Source organism: Odontesthes bonariensis, chromosome 23 (assembly GCF_027942865.1).
Source record: "Odontesthes bonariensis isolate fOdoBon6 chromosome 23, fOdoBon6.hap1, whole genome shotgun sequence".
Taxonomy (NCBI): domain Eukaryota; kingdom Metazoa; phylum Chordata; class Actinopteri; order Atheriniformes; family Atherinopsidae; genus Odontesthes; species Odontesthes bonariensis.
The window spans coordinates 18,934,895-18,958,689 of record NC_134528.1 but is presented as its reverse complement, the minus strand read 5'-3'; the positions used below and the strand labels follow the sequence as shown (position 1 = coordinate 18,958,689).

Below are 23,795 nucleotides of genomic sequence, written 5' to 3'. Positions count from 1 at the left end.
TACTTCGCTGATTATGTGTGGGCCTTAACTTGCACCAACATGTCTCCACTACAAACATTCCTGAGACATAACTCCACAGTTTTCAAAACTTTCCGTTTCACCTTGAGGAATTCAAACCCTTCAAAATGATCTGTCCATTCTGGCAAAACTTGACATCTACTTTTAACCTCTTACATATTTGAGCTGGAAAAAGTAGTAAAAGTGAGCAAAACTCATGTAAAAATGAGTTTACTCTCTGGTCAAAATACCCCCCGTTAAAAATACACAAAGGTAATGCTGGAAAATGGAGGAGTAACGTAAGTTTAATTAAAACATCTTAGCAATACTGGCAATTTAAACAAAATCGTACGGACCAGTCAAAAGTTCTTCATTTTGACTGGTCATAAAACCTTTGGTCCAAGCCCGAGATCAGGTCAGTCCTCTGACTGAACAGTCCTTTTATTTGGGTCATTTCACATTGTCCCTTCTGTTGCAATGGGTCAGGAAAACAGCTGAACAACTTCTCTGGCTCTACGCGCCCTCTGCTGGACAACTGTGTCATCCGGCGCTTGTCCAGACTCCTCCACTAAGGACAAGGCCTTCTGCACTGATGTGTCCCTCGCTGTTCCACGAAGCCCCTCCAGATATTGAAGCAGCACGAAGAAGTTCTCCTCTGGAATCTAAGAAGAGCAACTTGATTTAATGTTGTCGTCCCCGTGTTAATTTACAAATAATCTTTCTAAAGGATTGGGAAAATAGTACTTTTAGTTTGCCAAATGAAGAATGTGAAGTTTCAGCTACACATTTTAGTTAATTTGGACTGTATTCGTACTTTTGCAGAGAATAAACTGTATGTGTGAATGACTGAATGTTATCACCTCAACAAAGGGATGAAGTCATTACTGCTGTATACCTCGTGTATTGCTTTGAGGGCAACACTTTCAGCAGTGGAAACCTCATCTTATAATCCCCACCAGCCCCACCCGGCCGAAGATGAAGGGTAATGTTACCTTTTCAGAGTTGAACATGTGCTGCAATAACCACGTCTGTCTGGTCTTCTGGAACTTCCACGCCGGACGGTTTTCAGCCCAGCTGCAGTGACAAAACCAGTAAGGGTTACGAGTGTGGGCAGCAGTTAGCTAAAGCATAAACAGGGGAAACACAGCACGACACACCCACGAATCAGCACAACGGCCCTTTAAAAAGTATGACATATTTCTCTCTTTTTATGCTAAAGTTGCTTTATAATGTTGAGTGCATTTTGTCTTCACATCGCAGCATCATCTTGAAGGGCTAAACTCAACTAATGAGGTGTTGCTTTTTGTTCAGAATTTGTATAAGAGACACACACAAAAAAAAAGCAAGTTTCATTAGATTTCATCTGAATGTCAAATAACAATACATTTCCAACATAAGTTTCAATTCAGAAAGGTTGTGCCTAGCTAAGATATCAGGAAGAGGCTGTGTCGCAAAAAAAAAAAAAAACATAAAGATGGCCTGAATGTGTTTTTCATTATTCTTGTCCTTGTTTTCTTCATATCATGTTAATTCACCTGAACTGCACTAAACAACAGTGGTTCCTACCATGTAAGGTAATCCAAGGCCTGCTGAGGTGCACTGGGTCCAGCTGCTTCCGCGTTTTGAAGAGTCAGCCCCTCTGCTTTGACCCTCTTCTTTTCCTCCTTTTTCAGAATCTTCTTCATCTTCCTCTCAAGGACCCGCCTCTCTTCAGGGCTCAATTCCTCTTCTTGGTCCTTTACTCCTTCAAGCTCTTGCGTCCCTTCAGTACAGCTGGATGACTCTGTGAGCTACCAGACAAAAAGGCAAAACTAAGAATCCTGGAAGCCATCGACCTTCTTTAATGTGCCTTACGTTTCCCATGACTTTCTAACCCACACATGTTGTTATATTTCAATCTGAAATTTGACTACGAAAAAACTAATCTATACACAGTTCTCCACAAAGACGGAGCAAAAACATATTGAAGGGTGTTGTTGGTTTATCGAAAATGAAATTCTTTAATTACCAACTACAACAACATTAAAGATCAACCAGGTTTGATGGGAAGCGTCACTGCACAGACACTTTCTGGTCTCATAAGTGAAACTCAGCTGTGTTCAGATTTAAACACTGGGTGTTATTCCGAGACTTCACTAAGTTTCACTTTGGGCATTACTTTGTTTACGTTAGCGATATGCTTTGAGTGACTGTAATGTTGAATTGTAAACCGTCACCTCAGCCTGAGATCTATCCAAATTGCTTAATATTTTCTGTATCTATCTTTCCCTCAATACTGAGAAGTTTCCCAGTTTCTCCCACGGCACGATCCTGCCATCGTCATGCCCACCTGTAGGGATGATATTATTGAAGTGATGCCAGGTTCCTCCCTGTGAAACTCGTGGAAACAACAAGTTAACTATTATAAAACTCATTCAAGAGGGTAACTTAATATGGTCAAAAGATGTTGGTTGTTCCCAGTCAACCGTGTAGAAGGGTGGATGTTAAAGAGTCAGGACAGAAACACAAAGAAATACACCTAAAAAAATTGGACAGGGACACACAAAAAAAGGTATGAAATATACCTGGGAAGAAACAGGAGTCAATGTGACTGAAGAGTAAGAAACCAGCTGAATGAAATGGAAACCTAAACAGAATCAAATAAGGTCACCATGGGCTGAAGAGAAGTCGTCATGGACTGAGGACGATTCGAAGAAAGGGACATTTAGAGACGAATCATGAATCTGAACTTCTTCTTCTATAACTTCTAACCTCTTATAATGCATTTTGCCACAGACCAGAGCTTGATGAGCTGACCTATTCAGGTGTGCTGGGGGAGGGAGACTTCTAAATCATGCAAGGGTGGAGATGCACAAACTTACAGCATGTACCCGTGAAAACCCTTAAAAAAAAGGAACAGAGAAGTTGTCAACGGCAGCCTACTTGATGAAGATTCTGCAAAAAATGGAGACTGGGGATCAACTTTTCTGTGTAGCATGTTTTAGTGTACAATTAGTAGACTAATCATTATCAACTACTAATATTAAAAAAAAGAAAACAACTCATTGTGGCCACTTCTAGGCATTCCTTTACCACAAGAGTTCAAATAAAACATACACCATCAACTGTGAAGACAGGCGTTTGCCCTCTTGCTTTTGGCCAATCGGTTCAATTAGGCACAGGTGCACACCAAATCATGGCAACGTGTCCAGGAACACTGTAGGGAGCATGCTGCAACAGACACTCAACTGTGAGTGTCGTTAGAAAATGTCAAATACATTAATTTGACATTTCAACTATTAATTTAAAAAAAAAAAAAATTTAAAAAACCTATTTTGGCTTCTTCATTGTGAAATATGCAGACTGGTGAGAAAAAAAAAAACATAAAACATAAAATAGAAATCTTTTTATGCACTGAAACTAACTGACTGAAACAGCAGGTAGCTTCCTGCCAATTTACTTGTACAAAGACCAATTATCAATCGAACATGTAATTTTGTTGTCCTTCGGCAGAGAGTAGTGAAAACTCAACGCGCTTTGTAGACTTGGATCACTTCCTGTTGCACTGCAGCTCAGAGGGCCGTTTCCTGTAGCTACAGCCGTGTGAGAGAGCGCGTCACTTATTTACTGTGGTTCTGACGACCTTCGCGCTGCATTTCAAGCGCTCGCTCTTCTCTGCTAAATATAAACACCCGCTTAATGAGAGCTTTTAGTGCAGAGAAAAGGAAAGCAGTAGTCATTGTTCAAAATGTGCAAAATGGTAAACGTGGACATTAGTCAGCAGAAAAAAAAAAATGGAGACTGGGGATCAACTTTTCTGTGTAGCATGTTTTAGTGTACCACTAGTAGACTAATCATTATCATCTACTAATATAAAAAAAAGAAAACAACTCATTGTGGCCACTTCTAGGCATTCCTTTACCACAAGAGTTCAAATAAAACATACACCATCAACTGTGAAGACAGGCGTTTGCCCTCTTGCTTTTGGCCAATCGGTTCAATTAGGCACAGGTGCACACCAAATCATGGCAACGTGTCCAGGAACACTGTAGGGAGCATGCTGCAACAGACACTCAACTGTGAGTATCGTTAGAAAATGTCAAATACATTAATTTGACATTTCAACAATTTAAAAAAAAAAAAACTATTTTGGCTTCTTCATTGTGAAATATGCAGACTGATGAGGAAAAAAAACAAAAACATAAAACATAAATTAGAAATCTTTTTATGCACTGAAACTAACTGACTGAAACAGCAGGTAGCTTCCTGCCAATTTACTTGTACAAAGACCAATTATCAATCGAACATGTAATTTTGTTGTCCTTCGGCAGAGAGTAGTGAAAACTCAACGCGCTTTTTAGACTTGGATCACTTCCTGTTGCACTGCAGCTCAGAGGGCCGTTTCCTGTAGCTACAGCCGTGTGAGAGAGCACGTCACTTATTTACTGTGGTTCTGACGACCTTCGTGCTGCATTTCAAGCGCTCGCTCTTCTCTGCTAAATATAAACACCCGCTTAATGAGAGCTTTTAGTGCAGAGAAAAGGAAAGCAATAGTCATTGTTCAAAATGTGCAAAATGGAAAACGTGCACATTAGTCAGCAGAAAATAAAAATAAAAAATTGACGCTCTGCAAATGATTCAATAAAATGTACCCCGAGGAAAACTGCTGAACAAAATTAAAGGTACTTTCCTGCCTGAGGCTGTAACCACGGCACAACTTAAAGACTGTCCTCTCTCAACCACTATGGGGAAGTTAAACAAGGGGCGCAGTATGCTCTCCGATTTAACGGACCTCACTCACGGTGATGGAAGGAAAAAAAAAAAAAAAAGAGACAAGAGGGAGGGATTGAGTGGAGGAAAAGGTTTTGATCACATGGCCACGAAGTCATTCTGAAAGTATGCTACCAGGGTGCTGCCCACAGAAATCTAAAAACCTTCAATGTGAGCAGTCTTGCCCATGGAGCGAGCATCATTTTCAGAACCTTGAGTATATCAGCGGTATCTGGCTGGTGGATACAAAACAGACGACTGGGTGACGAAAGCAAAAATGGTAAGTGGAAACATGTGTTCATCAAAAGGGAGCAGACAAAGCTTTGCCACCAGGGACGAGGTCTAAAAAATATTTTGGACAGAATGCATTTGGTAAAAGTAGCTGGCATTTTACATAAAAATATATCGTTTAAGGGAATTATGTCACTTTCAGGTCAAATTTTTTTATTCAGTTGTGACTCAATTTAGGAAGGAACTGTGTTGTAAGAGTGTGTTCCTGAGAGAAACCAATGAAGTGATTCACAGGCTGAATAATGAATAAACAACAGCTAACAAGGTTGCTTTTTTAATTGTATTGTTCAATAAAAGGAAAGTTGTTCGTCTCTCACTGGGAAGAAACTCTTGACAGTGGCAGCTGATGCAGAAGGGAGTAAACTTTCATCAGTGACTATTTCCTTTTTGTATTTCCAGTCTAATCAAAGCACGGACTCCACTCAGACGAACACCACACTATCATTTCTCGTCAGTACTACAATCAGTTCCACGGCTGAGGAACTCTCCACCCCAGAAAGCCCCCCGTTCACCGTGTTAGACACGATTGCAGCCAATGACATAACCTCCAGAGCAAACTACATCTACAGTTTCTTCGCTGGACTGGGCTTCTTTGCAGGGTGCTTCCTGCTCTACAACTTCATTCAGACCTACAGGGCCCAAAGACGTGTGGCGTGGCTCGACTGCCTTCTCTGGGTCTTTTGTGGTTTGCAGATGCTGCTCCTGTTCCTCTCTCTCCACACTGTGGCATACAGGCCTGACTACCTGAGGAGCACAGCTTTGGGCTGTGCTGCTCTCTCCTTCACCATCAACACAGCCTCTTTGTGCAGCTTGTTGGTCTTGGTGCTTATTGCGTATGTCCTGACCCTTGATCCTCCATCCTACGCCCTGTTGAGGAGGCGTGGGGTCTGCGTAGCACTGGTGACCCTGACTTCTATACTCATCTCCCTGCTGCTGGCTGGACTTCGCGGGCCCAGAGATAATTTCCAGGAAGTGGAGGATTGTGTTATGGATCCGGCCCGTGCTGGTGTTTCATATGCAGCTGCTAGGCTGTGCCTGGCATTTCTGATTCCCTACATCCTTCAAATAGCACTTTTGATAAGTGGGTGTGTCCGGCAGTGGAAATCTAAAGGACGTTTCCTGTCTGGATCTGAGGAGGGTCCCGTGTTCCTGACAGTCACCACATTTATGTTCTTTTGCCTGCTCTTCTACAGCGCAGCGCTGGTAAGGGGAGCGCAGCTGGTCAGTTACAGGGCCCTGAGCCCTCACGAGCGAGCCTTTCTGAGCGTAGCCGAGTGTGTGCTGTTCACAGGGAGCAGCGGCAGCCTTGTGCTCGTGCTGCTCATGCATAGACCATGTCGAGAGAGTCTCCACGGAGTGCTGAGGCAGCTGAGGGACTGCTGTAACAGCCCGGGAGGCACACAGCCCAACAGAAACATCATAGCGCCACGCATTGAGATCACAGACACTCTGCAGGACATTGAGTCATAGGAGGAAAACAGCTCTAAATTCAAAGACTGAACTGAGCGCTCACATTTTAGACACATTCTTGAGCAATTCTTAAAATACTTTTTCCTGTTGTTGACTATGTAAATGTTTCATAGATGCGCATTTTCGTTTCTCTTTCGTGACTGATAGTTTGCAAAAACTGTAGTACAAATTCTTTGAATTGAAAAAACATGAAAAATAAATGTGCAGCATTTTGCCACAGTGCCTTTTGTTTTCTTTATTCAGATTTTGGTAACCAGCAGCTTGAATAAGGCAATCGAGGTGGAGCTCTTGGTTGGTGGTACATAAGATTTTGTATCTACAATTCTTGGAAATGACCCCTTGTTTGCAGAGCCCTTTTCACAAAAGCCCATTTAGACAAATGCCATGAAAATTCTCTGAAGCTCTAAAAATGCCACACAGGAAACTTAGTCTTTTTAGATTTAGGCCAACAGTGACAATAGTCTTTGTGGTATAATGTTCCGAAAGCTGTCAAATGAAACAGAAACTAAAAGTGAACTTTCCAGCTCTTTTTAAAGTAAATGAGGGCACCAGTTCTAGAAATAACGGACATGCGTCGGATGACATATTGTCACAGTGGAGACAGAGTGGCACCAAACCAGTGACCTAAAAGAAAAAGCATACGGGGGACGAGTTACATAAGATGCTGGTGCCATGCTAAATGTCAAAACCTGAGTCACACTCAATAAGCAGCAACAGTTGAAGTCAGGTTCTTAAACACATACCAAACCCTAAATATCAAACCTAAATGTGTGAAGTAAGACAGAGGCTGAAATAAGTGTCTGAAAACCAAGAGAAAAAAGCAATGTTGACAGAAAATAGATGATGCAAGACTAACCTCGTCTGCCCTTCATCTTGTGTTGTATAAATATGCCGTCACTCTGTCTTTGCTAAAAAGCCCAACTCCCATATTTACATATTTTAACATCATACAATCACTCTCCTGTTAACAGAATTTAGTGCAAAGAGCTAAAAAAAACGCACTGTGTCCCAACTTTACACAATCACATCAGCAATAAAGGGCGCTTCAACTAATTTCATAGCAAATGTTTGATATGACCACCAACTCTGATGCGAACAAACTGCAGAAGCACTTAATGAAAGATATTTCAATCCCAAACCAAGATGACATCACTCATGCAAGAGCCTGCATTGTGTGTTGTGGTGCACAACATTTCTCTGGATTTTCTCAGACGTCCTCTTTTACCGCAGCAGGACAGAGAGGATTATCAGGACTGCGTGCCGTGAAAAGACACAAAGGTAAGTTGAGGCTGATTAATTAACACAAATCAACTTAGTTCTATGGCAAATAATTAAAATCTGACCTGCAGTTGTTGACAAAACCATACAACTTATATTTCTGAACAGTATTTTTTGGCTTTTTTTGTATGCGCACGATACACTATGTGATTTCTGAAGTTTAGAGACTTTTTAAAGAATTATTTCTTGATCTAAAATCTGAAAAAAATCAATAATATGCTGCAAATGTCAGTAGCATATTTATTTCCGTGGAAATAAGTACAACTGAATGTAAAGTATGTAAACTTTCACGGGTTATGCAAGGCATCACATCTGACTGGCATAATATGGGACCTGTTACACCATAAAAATATACGCAGGCGATATCTCCATGTACTGCTAGATCAATTCCCATATTTTCTGTGCTGCCAGATCCATTTTGATTTATTGCTACAGTATGCAAATTATTTTAACTTTTACAAATCTTAAGTCTTGAGCAGCTGGAGACGAGCTGTTAACCTACTTTACTTCTGTTCCCCATCTAGAGCAAAAGACCAGGTATCAACTCCTCGGTCTGTCAGGGAGTAACCGTTCAGAAACAGGAGACTGACACTGAGAATGATGAAAACACTAAGAAACTGAAAGCTATGACAAGGTAGCTGAAAGGTTATGCAGCTGAATACAAAGGTGTAGTATGGACATGACCATGTATGTGGACTACAGAGTCATCATTGAGAATAACCTCACTGTGCTACCAAATGACACAAAGGTTGCCATCTCTGGTTTTCCACAAGCCGCCTCGCAGAATTGTCAGTATTATAATGTCAGTCTCGTTCTCTCTGGCCTCTACACCACATTTCTGTTTCCAGTCGGCCTCATCGGGAACATCCTCATCCTTGCAGTCAATCTGGACCACAAGGGCCGCTTGACAGCCCCAGACCTCTACTTTGTGAACCTGGCTGTGGCAGACCTCTTTTTGGTGGCCGACTCAATGATAGAGGTGTTCAACTTGAAGCAGGGGTACTACGACAACGCCGGCCTCTGCACCTTCATGAACCTTTTCCAGCAGGCCAACATGTACAGCAGTGTCTTTTTCCTGACTTGGATGAGCTTTGACCGCTTCGTCGCACTGACCAGCTCCATGAAACGGAGAATGTCGCACGCACGCCTCAGCTGCTGCCTCATGTGGGTGTCCTCGTCCACCCTTACCCTGCTGCCTTTCACTGTAGCTCAAGTGCAACACGCAGGGGAAGTCCACTTCTGCTTTGCCAACGTGACGCAGATTCAGTGGCTGGAGGTGATGCTGGGATTTTTGCTGCCTTTCTGCATCCTGAGCCTCTGCTACTGGAGAATAGCACGGGTACTCCAACGCAGCCAAAAGGAGCAAGACATCCCACAGCAGAGGCCTCGCAGGCAGAGAGCCCTGCATATGATCTCTGCAGCTGTGCTCGTCTTCTTTCTCTGCTGGCTCCCGGTGAACGTATTTATAAGCATTCACCTCCTGAGAGGCGACACAGACGGTGGCACCCTGTGGCAGGACTACCCCCTGACAGGACATGCTGTAAGGTTGGCAGCCTTCTCTAACAGCTGCCTGAACCCTCTAATCTACGGCTTCCTCGGGGAGACTTTTCGGAAAAAATTGAGGGTTTTCCTCCAGAAGAAGAGCAGACGGTCCAAGCTGCGCAGGTCAGCTTCGGGAAAATCCATCGATGTACCGGCAGCACAGCCATGCTTCCACGCAGCAAGCGACACACCAAGCCAGTCCTCAAACTTAATCTCCAACAATCTATCACAAACTGTTATACACGCCTCACGTGAAAAAGGTTTATGCCGTGAGATTAAAGACACTTGTTAAAAACAGACAGTATGAAAGCAAGGCCTTCAACTGCTGTAAAATCTGAGGATCAGTTCTTCTCCAAATGAAAATTCAAATTTCTGATGGAAAATTAGACGTGCCTCTGGCATAAGAAGCTCTATGCACTAAATTACAACATTTCAGGTTAAAAAAACTGAATCATCTACAACTTTCATAAAAAAAAGACATCTTCAACAGCTCATATCCCCACCTCAGTTTGTTGTGTTTGTTCTGTCGCCTGCTTCTTTATGCGCTTCTTGTCCTTCTTCTGTTTTTTATTATCTGTTGTCTTAGTTGCAGAGGGAATCTGTACTGGAGCCTCCTGAAGGAAATAGAAATGTTATTTTTGTGAACTATCAGGTCTTCAGTAGTCTGATTAGAGAAAAGCGCATCTAAAAAGAGTAGACATTTGACTAGACTGGAAATGCAACACTGGAAGGGACAGGGAGACTTCTTGAGGAGATGTAGGTCCCTTCAGCGTATGCACAAAGATGTTGCTTATTTTATCCAAATGTTGCATATCTGTGCTAGAGAACATAATATGATTGTGGCCAACTGTTGGAGCATCAGCATCAGACACAAGGAAACTGATAAAATGGATAAAGAAAGACGTATTTTTGCTGGGGACTGCTCTAGAGCCCATGGAGTCGATTGTGCAAAGAAGAATGCAAAACATAGTGATTAAAGATTGTGTTCAATCAGAGGCTTCTTGAGCTCTTTTGTGACGAGGACATTCCTGCCTACAGCAATAACCATACACAATGGCTACTCGTGATGAATAATTCTTAATTCATGACTATTGACTATCACTGACGATCAAAGGAAAACAACATTACACACAATGACTTTATAACAGCCTTTTGGATCAATACATTCAATTTTGATTTCGTTATTTCAGTTTTTACTGTTTTACTTACCTCTGCTTCCACATTTTTCCTTTTCTTTTTAACTTTAGTCTCCATTATTTCTTCCGTTGGAACTTGACTCTCGTTTGAGCTTAGCTTCTTCTTCTTCTTAGGAAGATTTAGTTCCGATTTGGAAGACTTGTCTTTTGCCATGACTTCTACAAACACATATTTAAAAAGTGAGTGTGTGTTAATGCAAACAGACATATTGTATGGACTAAGAAACTGGTCGGAAGACAAGCCTTGGAAGATAATTCTCCAACATTATGTGATAAACCAAACCAAACAAATACAAGCAAGACATGTGCCCTCAGAAGAAAACAGATAAAAACTAAATTGATATCTCTCTCCAACGCCTCTTCATACATAAACATACACGTGCATCACCACGTGTATCACTGTTTCTCCCAGTTTCAAATAGACATACTTAAACGTACATGCGACTTTAAAAAAGATTTCAAATAAAGATCACAGACTTACTTGAAAGAGAAGAAAGCGTATAAGTTTCTAGACGCAAAGCGTGGGTACTAAACCAGGAAGTACCGTCAGTCAGGCGAACCGTGATTGGGCGAAAATCTGTGCATGTTTTTTGATTGGCGGACGGCGGCCTGAAACGGCCATAAACATTTAAAAGAAAACCTTATTCACATTCAGATAAACGGGAATAATTAGAATTTAAAGTGTCTTAAAAAAATCTTTAAACACTCAGCAATACAATGTCTCTTTTACACATACAAGTAATATGTCGTCGGTTCACCACATTGTCTTGTAAAAGTAATACAATATTAAGCTCAAAACCGCTATTCATTTCTTTAATGATGAACTAATATTGAATATATATTTTTTAAAGATAGGGAATATACTACTACAGGAATAGACGTTCCCTCTACAATTTGTCGGAACGGAACAAGCACGCCGTCCAATGACTGCATCGGAAGAAATTCAAGGTTGCACAACGATGCGTTACATGACCTGACCAGTTAGTTGGAGAACCTTCGGTTCAATTTACCTAACGCTGTATGAAGTAAGATGACCATTGGCTCGAGATGTCTTCAACAGCAGGACGAGTTTTCCGCAGTCTGACACGAGTGACTCTCGTTCGTGGAATATGTATCAAAAACGCTTCGACGACTGTGAGGTGAGTGGAAATCTGTTGAGTAGTCAAAGAGAGTATGGATAGTAATGGTAGCTATTACTCAATGACAATGTAAACTTTAGTTCAGATGACTCACGGTGGTCCACAGATATGACGTTCTTGACTAAATCCGTAGGTCATCGTTTGTTATGAATACGTATAGGGCTGACATTTACGACCAACATTCAAATGACCGTGTTTTTTTGCCAGTGTTACTAAAGATGATCGTTGTAGCTTTCTGTCAGTGGAGCAGCATCAGGGCTAGTCTCAGGATGGCATCATCATTATGACCTCTACATCCTTTCTTAACAAAGATTGAAAAAAAATAATATGAAATAGAAAGTGTTTTTGAAAACATAATTGTCAAAGCCCTACCTTTGCTTTGATTTAAATGTATTTATTTTTCCCCTCTTGTGAAAAGATTTAGCTTGAACCATTCAGAAGAATTAAAGATTAAATTCACCAGATCACAATGCCTTTGTCCTTCGGGAAAAAAGGACTTCTTGAAACTAGTATTCAAGTCCAGTGCTTTCAGTCTTTATACAACGGTGTAAAATGACTTCATAAATGAACATCCTACAGTGCTGATCCGAAGTGAAAGCAGTTATGTCACAACAGTGCTTTTTGTGTATGTTTGTAAAATAAAGACTTATTTCAAATAAATTACTTCACGGATATAGTTTAATATAACTGTTCTTGTTTTTCATCAGCAGGCTTAACAGTGTGCGTTCCCTAGCTCTGAGCTCAGCCAGGCCGAAGACCCCTACAGAAGACGAGGTGGAGGTAAACAACGAGCCCATCAAGTTCTCCACCAGTAAGGCCAGTCACAGGACCTGGAAAGTTGACCGCTCGATGGGTAGCCAGCATCAACGGCCTTGGTGGAAGGTAGTCCCCATCAGCTTGTTTGGCACCGCCTTCCTCTTGTGGTGCGTGCTGAGAGAAGAGACGGAACTTGATAAACAGCTGGAGAAGCAGCTATATGAGCAAATATCCACCTCAGATGAAGAGACGGAGGAAGATAAATGATGGAGAGCTTATGTTTTTATCCTGGTATTTATTGAGATTTTTGTGGAATAGATTAATTTCATTTGACAGCACTGTAGTAATGACACCGTCCATTGCTGCAAAGATTGTTCAGCTACACATCATCTTGTTAAACATGATTAAAAATGCTTTTGTTTAATTACATCGAGTACTTTCTATTGTTTAACAGTAGTTTGAAAATGGCACCAATTACTCCACATTTATACTTTTGTGGGAAAAACAACATTTTCCAGCAGACAGCAAAATTGCCAATATTATTCCAGATGACTGGAGATCAAGACTACACTAAACCCCAATTCTTCTAGCCTGGCTGACGCGTCCACATCTCGATGAGATGGTGTTCTGGGAACTAGGTGTGCATTTTCTCGTATTTGAGGCGTGGTTTACGAATGCCTAGAGCCGTTTATTGGGCGCTACGAATGTCTATCAAATGGCGTCTGGTTCTTCCCATGCTGCTTTGCGCGCGATTCATAGCCAATTGTATCACTTATACCAGATGACGTATGTAGAGCGACAGAAATTCGACGAGGAAATACATCCTTCTTGGCAATGAAATCTTTCAACGCCAAACGTTGCTCTTTTTTAAAAGTAAACTTGCGTTCTAAGCTACTTAAAACATTTTCTAAGGCTGCATCGAACGGTAACGTTGTGTCCGCTACCATGTTGGATTAACACTCTACAAGCTTCGGTGTAGCGCACAGACGGCGTCATCGTACACCCCCCCCCCCCCCCCCCCCCCCCCCTCCTGTGATTGGTTCCCTAACTCAGGCAAAAATAAGGGCAGTGGTTTCCAGGCTGCCTTTGCAGTGTGAATGAAATCGCTCGCAAAGCAGCATCGGAATTCCCAGGCTACAATTCTTCTGGAACTAGTATAAAATCATTGACAGCAAACATCATGTTTGTATACTAAACTATTTCTCCACTGATATGAGCCGCTCCAGGGGGGTATTCACGAAGCTGGCTTAGCGGAAAGCCTGGCTTTTCTCGCTACTTCTGACTAAACTTAGAGAGAGTTCCGTTCCACGAACGTGGCTTATTTGAATGCCCGCTGAGTAACCATGGTAACTGATCTACACCCACGTAGGACCAGACTCAGAAAAATGGGGGACAGGTAATAATGTTAATAATACAAATTATTGAAAGCTCCTTTCAAAACAGTCAAGGACACTGTACAAACAAGATATTAGATAAAACGCAGGAATTAAAACATCATACCATATTAAAAATACACAGATCGGAGCAATCACTGGAGGTAAGCACACTTGAACGGATGGGTTTTGAGTTAACACTTGAAGAGAGGGAGAGTGTCAGTATTGCGAATTTTGGGGGGGGGGGGGGGGGGGGGGACAAGATTGCGTATGGAATGTGTACAGAAGAATTTGGACCTCTGTCCTTTCAGGCTGCTGCTCCACATTTACAGTAGCTGATAATGTAAAACAACCTACTAGCTGAAGTATTTGCATTAAGTTCATCATCTCCCTCAGGCTTCCCTAAAGTTATCGGTGCACTACACTGTACCCATGTACGCATCCAGGCCCCTGCTGGACCCGTGGAGGCTGACTATGTAAACCGAAATTTTTTCCATATCCTAAATGTTCAGGTACACTTGGGGATAATTGTCCATAGACTCTGAACTGGATTTCTCATTTTGAAAAATACCACATCAACCCCTTTGAGTAATGCTGAGCAATGTTACATTTATGCCCTGTGAAACCAAGTACCTCATTGACTCCTATCCTCCGTGCATACAGATGATCTGTGATGGAGCTCATTTCATTTCCAACATTGAGGCTAAATGGCCGGGATCAGTTCATGATTCTAGGATCTTCCGAGCATTCTCACTGGCACAGAGGTTTGCACAAGGCGTGAGAATTTTCCTTACCCGAAGGAGTGTACTTTTGAAGTAAGGTGTATATAGCATAGGCAGAATTTTGGTAATCTAATGAGAGGTCAGGTGTAGAGGTCATCTTAAGGAATTTAAAGTGCTCGTCATACTTTATTATAGATAGCCATATAAGGCACACATTGCATCAAATTGCCTTAAGTCTTAACACATGTATATCCATCCAACATTTATCTTATTCTGCAGGAGAGTTCAATGGTGTCCTCCATGGGGACAGAGGCTATGCATGCTGGCAGTACCTCCTCACGCCATATCCTGATCCAGGAACAAGGGCATGCACATGCACATGCTACAAGGGCACGGATAGAAATGACCTTTGGCCAAATTAAATACAGGTTCACTGCTTAAAGTTCTCAGGCACCATGGCTGACTTCTGACAGAGCCATCTTAAATTTGATATTATACTTAATATTTTATACATTTTGTCTTGTGGACAACTTTTCAGGCAAAAGTCTTTTTTTCTTTGAGTCCCTGGAGGTTCCAGTGCCTGAAAGGACTCAGTTTCTCCTGACACAGTGAGGGACCTGTACAGGGACACAAATTTCCATTGATCCTTATTGTTGTGACCTTTGAGTTAGAACTTCTTTTCATAATTTAGCATTGACACAGTAGCAGTTTAAGTGAGAGCAAGTGTAAGAAGGCTAATTGGACAGAGATGATTCATAACTTTCCACACGTTTAGGTCATGGCACCCCACTGAATATAAATGTATAAACACATTTCTAACACTTTACATGAACCGTACAATAATGACAAGTTTGAGTTCAAGTTGTGTTGAATTGTTTAGTTTCTCAAGCTGTGGAGAGAAAACAGAATTAAATACAGTTCACAACACGAAATTCTCCTTTATCTGAATTTATAGTAACATCCCTCTCCAGTTTCATAATCGTTAGCTTGATCTTTTTTATTTTCAGTTTCTTCCATATCTAGTTTGGTGCTCTCTTTATTGGACACACATTTCAACACATTTCTTCAAAGGCTACTTACCACTCTGACATATTTTCCTGTACTTTACCTTCACTTGCTGCCAGGTACGCTTTTGGCTGTTAAGATTGCTCCTGTTGAGATGTAACAGTGAAAAAAATAATATGTGGGTCACAGTCACAATAATATAGTCACTGCAGTATGATGATGCGTGTCAATTATTGGGTTATTAATAAACTGAGCAGGGCCAGTATATTTGTGCTGTACATCTCATACAGAGACAATACAGCATGCTTTATGTAAACAAATACCACAAAGAGGAGAGTATAAATACATGAGGACATTAAAGTGATACTCCGGAGTAGATTCAACCTGGGGTCATTTGAACCGTGATATCCAGCCAAGGAGCCCACCCGCAGTTTTTTCGATCTTGGCTGAACATAGGCTGAGTTACTGAGTTATCCCGAATAGCTTCGTACAAGGGTTAATGGATCCTGGCCTTATCTCCAAAATTACCACACTAAAATCACATGCCATGACACCAAACTTCTACAGTAGTACAAATATGGTCTGTACTCACAAAACGATGCATTTGGAAGTTTGAAAAAAGTCCAGGAGTTTATTATTATCAACACAAGCCTGATAGCTTCTCTGCAGCTAAAGCTGCGTCGACGTCACTTCCTTGATCTGGGAGCTTCAAAGTAAGATGAGGGTTGATCTACTACTGTAGACAACAAAGCAAGGCTGCTCAATTTCTCCATTGATAAAATAAATTCACAACTCTACAACATAAAAATTCATAAAAAAACATGTAGAATATAGCATATACTTTGTTGTCTACAGTAGTAGATCAACCCTCATCTTACTTTGAAGCTGGGTGGGCTACTTGGCTGGATATCACGGTTCAAATGACCCCAGGTTGAATCTACTCCGGAGTATCGCTTTAAAATAAAGGTCTAACAATGGTATGAAACTTTCATAACTTACGCATTTAGTCTGTCTGTAGTTGTTTGTCATGTCGTTTCTTCGCTTTATTACCATTTCTGGTGATGACTCTTAAAATCCTCATACAGCTCCATAAACATTATTTGTTAAGCTGCCGAAAAAAATAACAGCCCTAGTCTTGCTCTCCTTTTCTGCCATCTCCATTTTTCCACCATCCACTTGTCAGGGCTTCTTTCGTTCCTTGTGCACTCGCATTTTCGTGGAATACCCCCCAGGAGAAGCCAACATTACTCAAGCCCCCCCAACCTAGACCAAATCTTGGGATGTGAAGTGCCGAGGACCAAATTTAGTTAAAGCATGTTCTCGTTTAAACAGTTGGCTTCTCATTCTTACAAGAACAGGGTGGTACCTTTTCTTAAGGGGGGGGGCTTGCCTTGGGGTCAACGTCACAAGAAAGAGTCCAAATGAGGTAGCGGAAAGTTTATTTACAGCACAACAAGAAGTCCTATGACATGCACACACAGGATTAAGAAAAAAAAACCTGAGAAAGGAACAGAATATGGGCATTTACAGGTGTGAAGCTCTTGTCTACATTGAAAGGGACAGTTTGAAAGAACGTCGAGTGAAATGAAAAATTAAGTACAAAAACATACCTGAAACTACAAACAAGTCATGTGGCACACATGCTGGTAATAGTTCGAAATTTACAAAAAACAAACCCCCGTCACTCCCGCCCCCCACCCATCTAAAAAGTTTTAACCCAAATTGAACATCTATGCACGCTCTCCTCTGATTCGCCTGGCCAGCTGGATATCCTTGGGCATGATGGTAACCCTTTTTGCGTGAATGGCGCACAGGTTGGTATCCTCAAACAGTCCAACCAAGTATGCCTCGCTGGCTTCCTACGTGGGGAGGGGAAAAAAATTGCTTTGTTTAAAATAAGAAACAGTGCATACATTAAGAAACCAACTTTTTGTTGATCTTGGCTCGTCTCAAATCAAGCAGGCAGTAAGCCTTTCTTATGAACAAACCGGTTGGGTTAAGAAACCCACTTAAGTTATTAATCATAATTAGCCAAGATCGTGCAGCCATAATGCAAATGTGAAATATTAAAACAAAGAATATATAATCTTACCTGGAGAGCACCAATCGCTGCACTCTGGAAACGCAGATCTGTCTTGAAATCCTGGGCGATTTCTCTGACAAGACGCTGGAAAGGCAGCTTCCTGATGAGCAGCTCAGTGGACTTCTGGTACCGACGGATCTCACGCAGAGCAACGGTTCCTGGCCTGTAAAAAAAACAAAAAAGTATGTTAAATTACATGGATAGTTAAGAACACAAGTACAGAGGAAATTTACAATTCACTGTAAGACCACTATAATTCTGCATTGCCCTTATCGCATGTGTACCTATATCTGTGGGGTTTCTTGACTCCACCAGTGGATGGCGCACTTTTCCTGGCTGCTTTAGTTGCCAGCTGCTTCCTGGGCGCCTTTCCTCCAGTGGATTTACGAGCGGTTTGCTTGGTACGAGCCATTTTTCAGCTGTGGAGCTGAAAAAAACAAACAAAAACCACAAAACGTTTAATCTTTCCCACGAATTTATGATCAGACCTTAATCGAACTGCCCAATAAAAAAAAACCTCAATCGATCGAGTCTGGCAGTTACAACGATAACACACGGGTCGCCTACATTTTAATAATACAATGTACCTCAAATAAATCCCACTGTATGGTAATCACAAATATGAAAAAAAAACCTACAAACAATAACACGGGAACTTCTCACATGGGAATCAGGTGGTTTCCCTCATGAGATAAAATAGCGTCCAATGTCAAAACTGATGCAACTGCATGTCATTCGTGTGAAGATCCACGTAAAGCCCAGCCACCATTAAGCTGCAGAGAAAACACACGTTTCTTTGCTTGTCTAGCGAGCAAATTAAAAGCTAGCATGGACGGTTGCAAAATGGCGCCAGCTAGCTACCACCACAGCTAACATTCATATCAAGACAGCCGTCCCCAAAATTAATAGTATACTTAAAAATACAAGAGAATGGGACTATAAAAATACATTTTATTTATGCTTACTAGATAGAAAGGTTTTAAATTAACACTTGAGATGCAACTACCAGTTAGCTTATGGCTATGGCGCGCGCCGTTTTGTTGCCAATAGATTAAACATTGTCCCTTCACATTTCACCGTTTACGAACAACGTGGAATTGTACCATATCCATTGATGACCATTCACAAATTTTATAGCAGGAAATAATAAAAGAAGTTGGCAAATTGTCTTACCGTTTGTGTTTATTTTTATCCCGGGATCACACAGTTTCCTCTTTGCTTGTCTTCTCTCTATATTACCCGTGCGGTACGAGGTGGTATTTATAAGCAGAGCTGAGCAAAACTCTAAGTCCCGCCCCGAGACTTACAGGATTGGTCCAGACTCAAACCGCTGAAGGAATGTGATTGGTAGAAGATCGAATGAGGATCACCAAACCTGCATACAACATCATATAGACGAAATCCCCTTTTTTCAAAAATGAGTCATTCATCTCCAATGATTTTGATTCATTCGTGCCCGTAAAATACTTCTTAGCTTGGTACCATCAGTACCCTGCAGCATCAGGATCGATCAAACTATTTAAGGTGCCTCTCTTTTTTTATTTAATAAAGTAACAAAATAGGGATCGCTGCCAAAACAATAGTCTATCCCTCAACGGCAGTTAAATCATCAATTCACAGATCTTCCCGCCTATCAAATACTCGTATTTAGACAAACACAAACTGAACAGGTTTTAAGAAAAGGAACAAAATTATCCGAATTTATTGCAGTTCCAATCCACCCAATACAATCTGAGTGTTTCCTCCAGCATAAAACTAATGATAATTATAATAATGAAGTTTTTCTTTTTCTTAAACTGCTTTTAAGTTGCAACAGTGCTCATTCAGTACAATTTTGCAGCTGACACAACCTGATTAGATTGTCATTTTCTCTTATTTTCTGGGATCTCGTTCAACTTAATGCCAAAAGAGGGGAGACAGCTTTTCTGATCCTTTGTGGCTTTGTTGAAAAAGGAGGGAAGCTGATACGGAGCGCAGCCCGCTAACACAAATCATCTATTTCGTCAACAATTACTCTTTAACGTACTTCTGATTCTGTATTGTTGGAATAGTAATATGTTATTTGTTGCAGTGAGGCTTTTGAATTCATTATTACAAAACAAAATGCTACAGTAGACCACTTCTATAATAATGATTTTTTTTTTAAAAGAAACACAAAACCTTCCAATATACGTTGAATTAATGTTTTTCACGAAATAAATACTAATTTACTCCAGTCAATACATACGACATAATTGAACAAATGCATCTGTGTGACTTCTGTTTCTCAAGCGTAGGATCACTTTGAACACGACACAGTGGAACTACAAAGTGTTGGGGAAACATTACCGGACGGACCTCTTCCCAAGTGACACCGGTGGTGAGTTTTTTAGTTTGTGGACGGTTTCACCATGTAAACTGATGCAGAAGGAGAATTTAATCATTTGCGGAAGCCTAATTCTCTGAGCATGTTTTAGTCTCAGACGTGTTGGGTTGAACAATTCGGTCAAACAGGCTCGTTTCATCTGAAACCCGCGATACTTGAAGAAAGCATGACCGAGCAAAGACTGCTGTTTATAGGTACCTACATGGTTATTTTATGAACCCGACGCTAATTACATTTTATACAAGTTCCCTATTTGACACTAATGTAGATTTTAAAAAGTGTGAGTAAAGCCCGGACAAAAGAGAAAAAGATTAAATTAAGTTGGGCTTTTAAAATGTCTTAATTTACATTTTATGCATTTTTGACCGTCAGTTTCGATGACATCAAACCTTCATTAATAGATGCAAGTCTAAGTGAGTTAATTTACCCCTTGTCTGTGTGTATTTGCTGTTCACGCAACAGATATTGACGCTAAATCAAAAAGCCCCACAACTGCTGAACTTAGAGCCGAGAAGCGCCTCTGGACTCGCAGTGACAACTCCTTCAGGTTTGACTTTGTCACTGACAGCTCACCAGCACCTCAGGAGAAAGCATCTCCGTCAAACCGGACTGAGGCAGCAACAAGTCGGGTATCCTTCACGGGGCAAGGCTCTGCTTTTGCTTTCAACTTTCAAATCCCTCCCGCCACGCCTGCAGAGGACATGGACACAGCAGAGACGACAGACGCCTGTTCTTCACCTAACCAACAGTGTGTCCGGGAGGAGAATCCTTCGCCTCTGAAAGAGGTTATCACTGCTCCCGAACTGTCAGTGCAATCCAAAACTAAGAAGAAGAAATCTGGAAAGAAGAAAACGTTGGGTACTGAGACACAGCAGAAGCCGACTGAGGAGAGTCAAGCTGATCAAGAGCTGGTCAGTTTTCTTTTAAAGCAATTTTGGTGGATTCCATTTTGATATAGTTAAATGAGTGATTACATGTGTGTCTTTCTGTATTTTAGAGTTCAGAGGAGCAGCTGAACAGGCAGCTCGATTGGTGTATTGAGCAGCTGGAATTAGGAATGAAGTCCCAGAAAGGAACATCAAAACAGAGTTAGTGTTTTATAAGATTTAAAAAAAAAAAACCTCATGTACTAGTAGGTAAGGCAAGGCCATTTTATTTGTAGAGCACAATTGGTACACAAGGCAATTCAAAGTGCTTTAAAGCTACATAAAATCACAAAAAGGCAATACAATCATTCCAAAAAAACATACAAAATAATCATTAATTCATTTAAAAGTGAAGAGTGCAGATAAAATACTTTCAGGTGTCATATGCACAGCTAAATAGAACTGTTTTCAGGCTGGATTTAAACATTGTCAGAGTTGAGGCCTGTCTCACATCTTCTGGAAGACTGTTCCAGCTTTTAGGGGCATAAAACTGAAACGCAGTCTCACCTTGTTTAGTCCTGACTCTGGGCACCAGCAGGAGACCCCTCCCTGAGGTTCTCAGAGCCCGAGTTGGTTCTTATGGCTCTAACATGTCAGAGATATACTTTGGCGCTTGACCGTGAAGAGACTTGTACACAAGCAGAGCTGTTTTAAAGTTTATTATCTGAATAACAGGAAGCGAGTGCAGAGACCTGAGCACTGGACTAATATGGTTGTATTTCCTGGTTCTAGTCAGGACTTGAGCAGCAGCATTCTGGATGTACTGCAGCCGTCTTACAGCCCGTTTAGAGAGCCCAGTGAGCAGGCCGTTACAGTAGTCTAACCTGCTGGAGACAAACGCATGGATTAGTCTTTCTAAGTCTGGTTTAGACACTATTCCTTTGATTCTGGCAATGTTTTTTAGATGGTAAAAAGCTGCTGCTGTTATTGATTTAATGTGGCTGTTAAAGTTCAGGTCTGAGTCCAATATTACCCCGAGATTTCTAACGTGATAATTAGGTTTTAGAGAGAGCGTCTCAAAGTGACTGATAACACTTTCTTTGTTTCTGTGGGCCACAGACAATGATTACAGTTTTGTCTCAGTGGACTTGTGTGCAGTTCCATGGGGCATCCAGTTATATGCCAAAAAGGTACCACAAAGGTAACATGAAATGAGAGGTCCAGGAAATGATGAAAAAGGGAATTGTAACAAAGAGAAAATGAGAAAAATGCCATAGGATGGCAAAAATGTACACGCAGAATTATCAATGTGTGGTGAGAAAAGTATGAAAACACAGAAAATAACAATGAATTTATAAAATGTTCTGGCCCAAAAGCCAACAGGATGACAATGAAGATATAAAATGACCACAAAGATATGTAGAATAGGTAGAGAGAGCTTGGAAAATAAGCACAATTAGCAACCACATGTTCCAAATGTGACTCGGGAAGATGCAAAATAACTAAAATATGACACAATATGGCTCCAAAATTATGCAAAGTGACCAAAATTTGGCACGTTACAACCAAACTGAAGCTTAAATGTAACATTTAAAACGATCCCAAGTAGTTAGAAGATGGCTACAAAGACAATGAAAATTGCCAAAATGTAACTAAAACAACCATAAGAAGGCGCAAAATGATCAAAGAAGATGCAAAATTATCAAAATCTGATGTAAAATTTGACCAGTTTGATCAAACTCAAAATGGTCATTTTAGTTACAACCATGAAGGAATCCAAAGATATCCACAAAGGGAAGCGAAACAATGTCAGACAAATGCAAAACACTAAACCCTCTCAAACAGTATGTGTTGGATGGATGACCTTTGGTGGTTGTCTCGTGTCTGTTTCAGTCTGGGTCCCTTGCTACTTTGTTTGGCAGGTGAGGTGGAGTTTTTTCTATATTGGGGTTATATCTATGCCCAGGGAATTATTTACACGGGGGACTTAAATTATGCTTTGGTGGTCTGATCGAAAGCTTCAAATGTTAGACGTCATCACCTGAAATTGCCCTTGAGGTTTTGACGTGTCTTCTCCTTGCAGAGGAGGAGGCCTCACGCGCCTTGAAGACTCTGCGTAGCTCCAAAGCTCCTCTGGTCAAGAAGAGGCAAGTGATGAGCGTCATGACTGGAGACTACAGGAAGAAAATGGAAGATGAGAAGCGCCGGCAGTTCAAACTCATTCAGAGTGGTAAGTGGGTTGGTGGGAGTGTTGTAATCTGAACATTAAAGATTGCCTATGTGGTGAAAAGTGTTGTTAATTGGCAGGTTTGTGTCGTGTCCCCCCCCCCCCGACAGAAATTGCATCTGCTCAGGTCAAAGTTGTGTCAGATTCCCCAAAGAAGTCAGTTTTCCATCGGAGATTTGAAGTCAAAACCCAGCAACCGACCACAGAGGGGGACCTGCAGAAAACCGAAGCCCAGGATGATGCCAAGCCAATACCACAGACTCAGGAAGAGACGTCGGCTTTTGTCTTTGTTCCATCCAAAGACGAATTCTGCTTTAATTTCCTTTAACCCATCTATTCTGAAAGCAAACTTTTCACGGTGCACTAGGCTGGAAATAAGTTCTATTTCACAGGCAGCACAGTGGGCGACTCCTGATAGGAATTCTAAAAGGAACAAAAACACCGGAGCATTTCCTGAAGACATGTTGAGAAAAAAATCATCTTAATCATAATCCTGATGTTCAAACCATGTGTCTAAATAAACATGTTTTATATTTTTTATAATGATGTCTTTAATCTGTGTGATAATGTAACGCTAACACACATCTTTACTAAAGCCAGTTGTCTACCTTAACAATTTAAGCTTAGGGTTTGTTAATCTGTTTAAATCATTTAGTTTTCTGCACTAGAATGAACAAACTTTAGGCAAGGACTGTAAGAGTAGCTTCACAGGGAGAAGTTATACAGTGATGGGTGG

General features: G+C 41.2%; 5 protein-coding genes across 7 annotated transcripts; 3 read left to right on the top strand and 2 right to left on the bottom strand.

The window, feature by feature from the left end:
* Nucleotides 1-282: 282 nt before the first annotated feature.
* On the bottom strand, nucleotides 283-11,089 carry chlsn (cholesin). The gene is made up of 6 exons (XM_075457333.1): nucleotides 11,005-11,089; nucleotides 10,537-10,682; nucleotides 9,831-9,941; nucleotides 1,564-1,787; nucleotides 990-1,071; nucleotides 283-659 (listed from the first exon to the last, which is right to left on the bottom strand). The coding sequence occupies exons 2-6, from the start codon at nucleotides 10,675-10,677 to the stop codon at nucleotides 480-482; spliced, it is 738 nt and encodes a 245-aa protein (XP_075313448.1). The 5' UTR covers nucleotides 10,678-10,682; nucleotides 11,005-11,089; the 3' UTR covers nucleotides 283-479.
* Nucleotides 4,426-6,720, top strand: LOC142373876 (uncharacterized). The gene is made up of 2 exons (XM_075457332.1): nucleotides 4,426-5,026; nucleotides 5,437-6,720. The coding sequence occupies exons 1-2, from the start codon at nucleotides 5,024-5,026 to the stop codon at nucleotides 6,505-6,507; spliced, it is 1,074 nt and encodes a 357-aa protein (XP_075313447.1). The 5' UTR covers nucleotides 4,426-5,023; the 3' UTR covers nucleotides 6,508-6,720.
* Nucleotides 7,521-10,320, top strand: LOC142373874 (G-protein coupled estrogen receptor 1-like). Its single transcript, XM_075457331.1, has 2 exons — nucleotides 7,521-7,785; nucleotides 8,310-10,320. Exon 2 carries the CDS (start codon nucleotides 8,459-8,461, stop codon nucleotides 9,617-9,619), a length of 1,161 nt encoding a protein of 386 aa, XP_075313446.1. The 5' UTR covers nucleotides 7,521-7,785; nucleotides 8,310-8,458; the 3' UTR covers nucleotides 9,620-10,320.
* Nucleotides 11,090-16,940: 5,851 nt separating the features above from the next.
* On the bottom strand, nucleotides 16,941-18,863 carry h3f3d (H3 histone, family 3D). Of its 3 annotated transcripts, none has more exons than XM_075456938.1 (5): nucleotides 18,775-18,861; nucleotides 18,240-18,374; nucleotides 17,886-18,028; nucleotides 17,611-17,764; nucleotides 16,941-17,377 (listed from the first exon to the last, which is right to left on the bottom strand). In XM_075456938.1, exons 3-5 carry the CDS (start codon nucleotides 18,011-18,013, stop codon nucleotides 17,249-17,251), a joined length of 411 nt encoding a protein of 136 aa, XP_075313053.1. In that variant the 5' UTR covers nucleotides 18,014-18,028; nucleotides 18,240-18,374; nucleotides 18,775-18,861; the 3' UTR covers nucleotides 16,941-17,248. The 3 variants fall into 3 exon arrangements, with proteins under 3 accessions (XP_075313053.1, XP_075313052.1, XP_075313051.1); XM_075456937.1 differs by having other exon boundaries at nucleotides 18,265-18,374; XM_075456936.1 differs by lacking the exon at nucleotides 18,240-18,374 and having other exon boundaries at nucleotides 18,775-18,863.
* A 1,103-nt stretch (nucleotides 18,864-19,966) lies between these two features.
* c23h8orf33 (chromosome 23 C8orf33 homolog) lies at nucleotides 19,967-23,596 on the top strand. Its single transcript, XM_075457034.1, has 5 exons — nucleotides 19,967-20,160; nucleotides 20,429-20,877; nucleotides 20,964-21,054; nucleotides 22,916-23,062; nucleotides 23,170-23,596. Exons 1-5 carry the CDS (start codon nucleotides 20,133-20,135, stop codon nucleotides 23,385-23,387), a joined length of 933 nt encoding a protein of 310 aa, XP_075313149.1. The 5' UTR covers nucleotides 19,967-20,132; the 3' UTR covers nucleotides 23,388-23,596.
* Nucleotides 23,597-23,795: the final 199 nt, after the last annotated feature.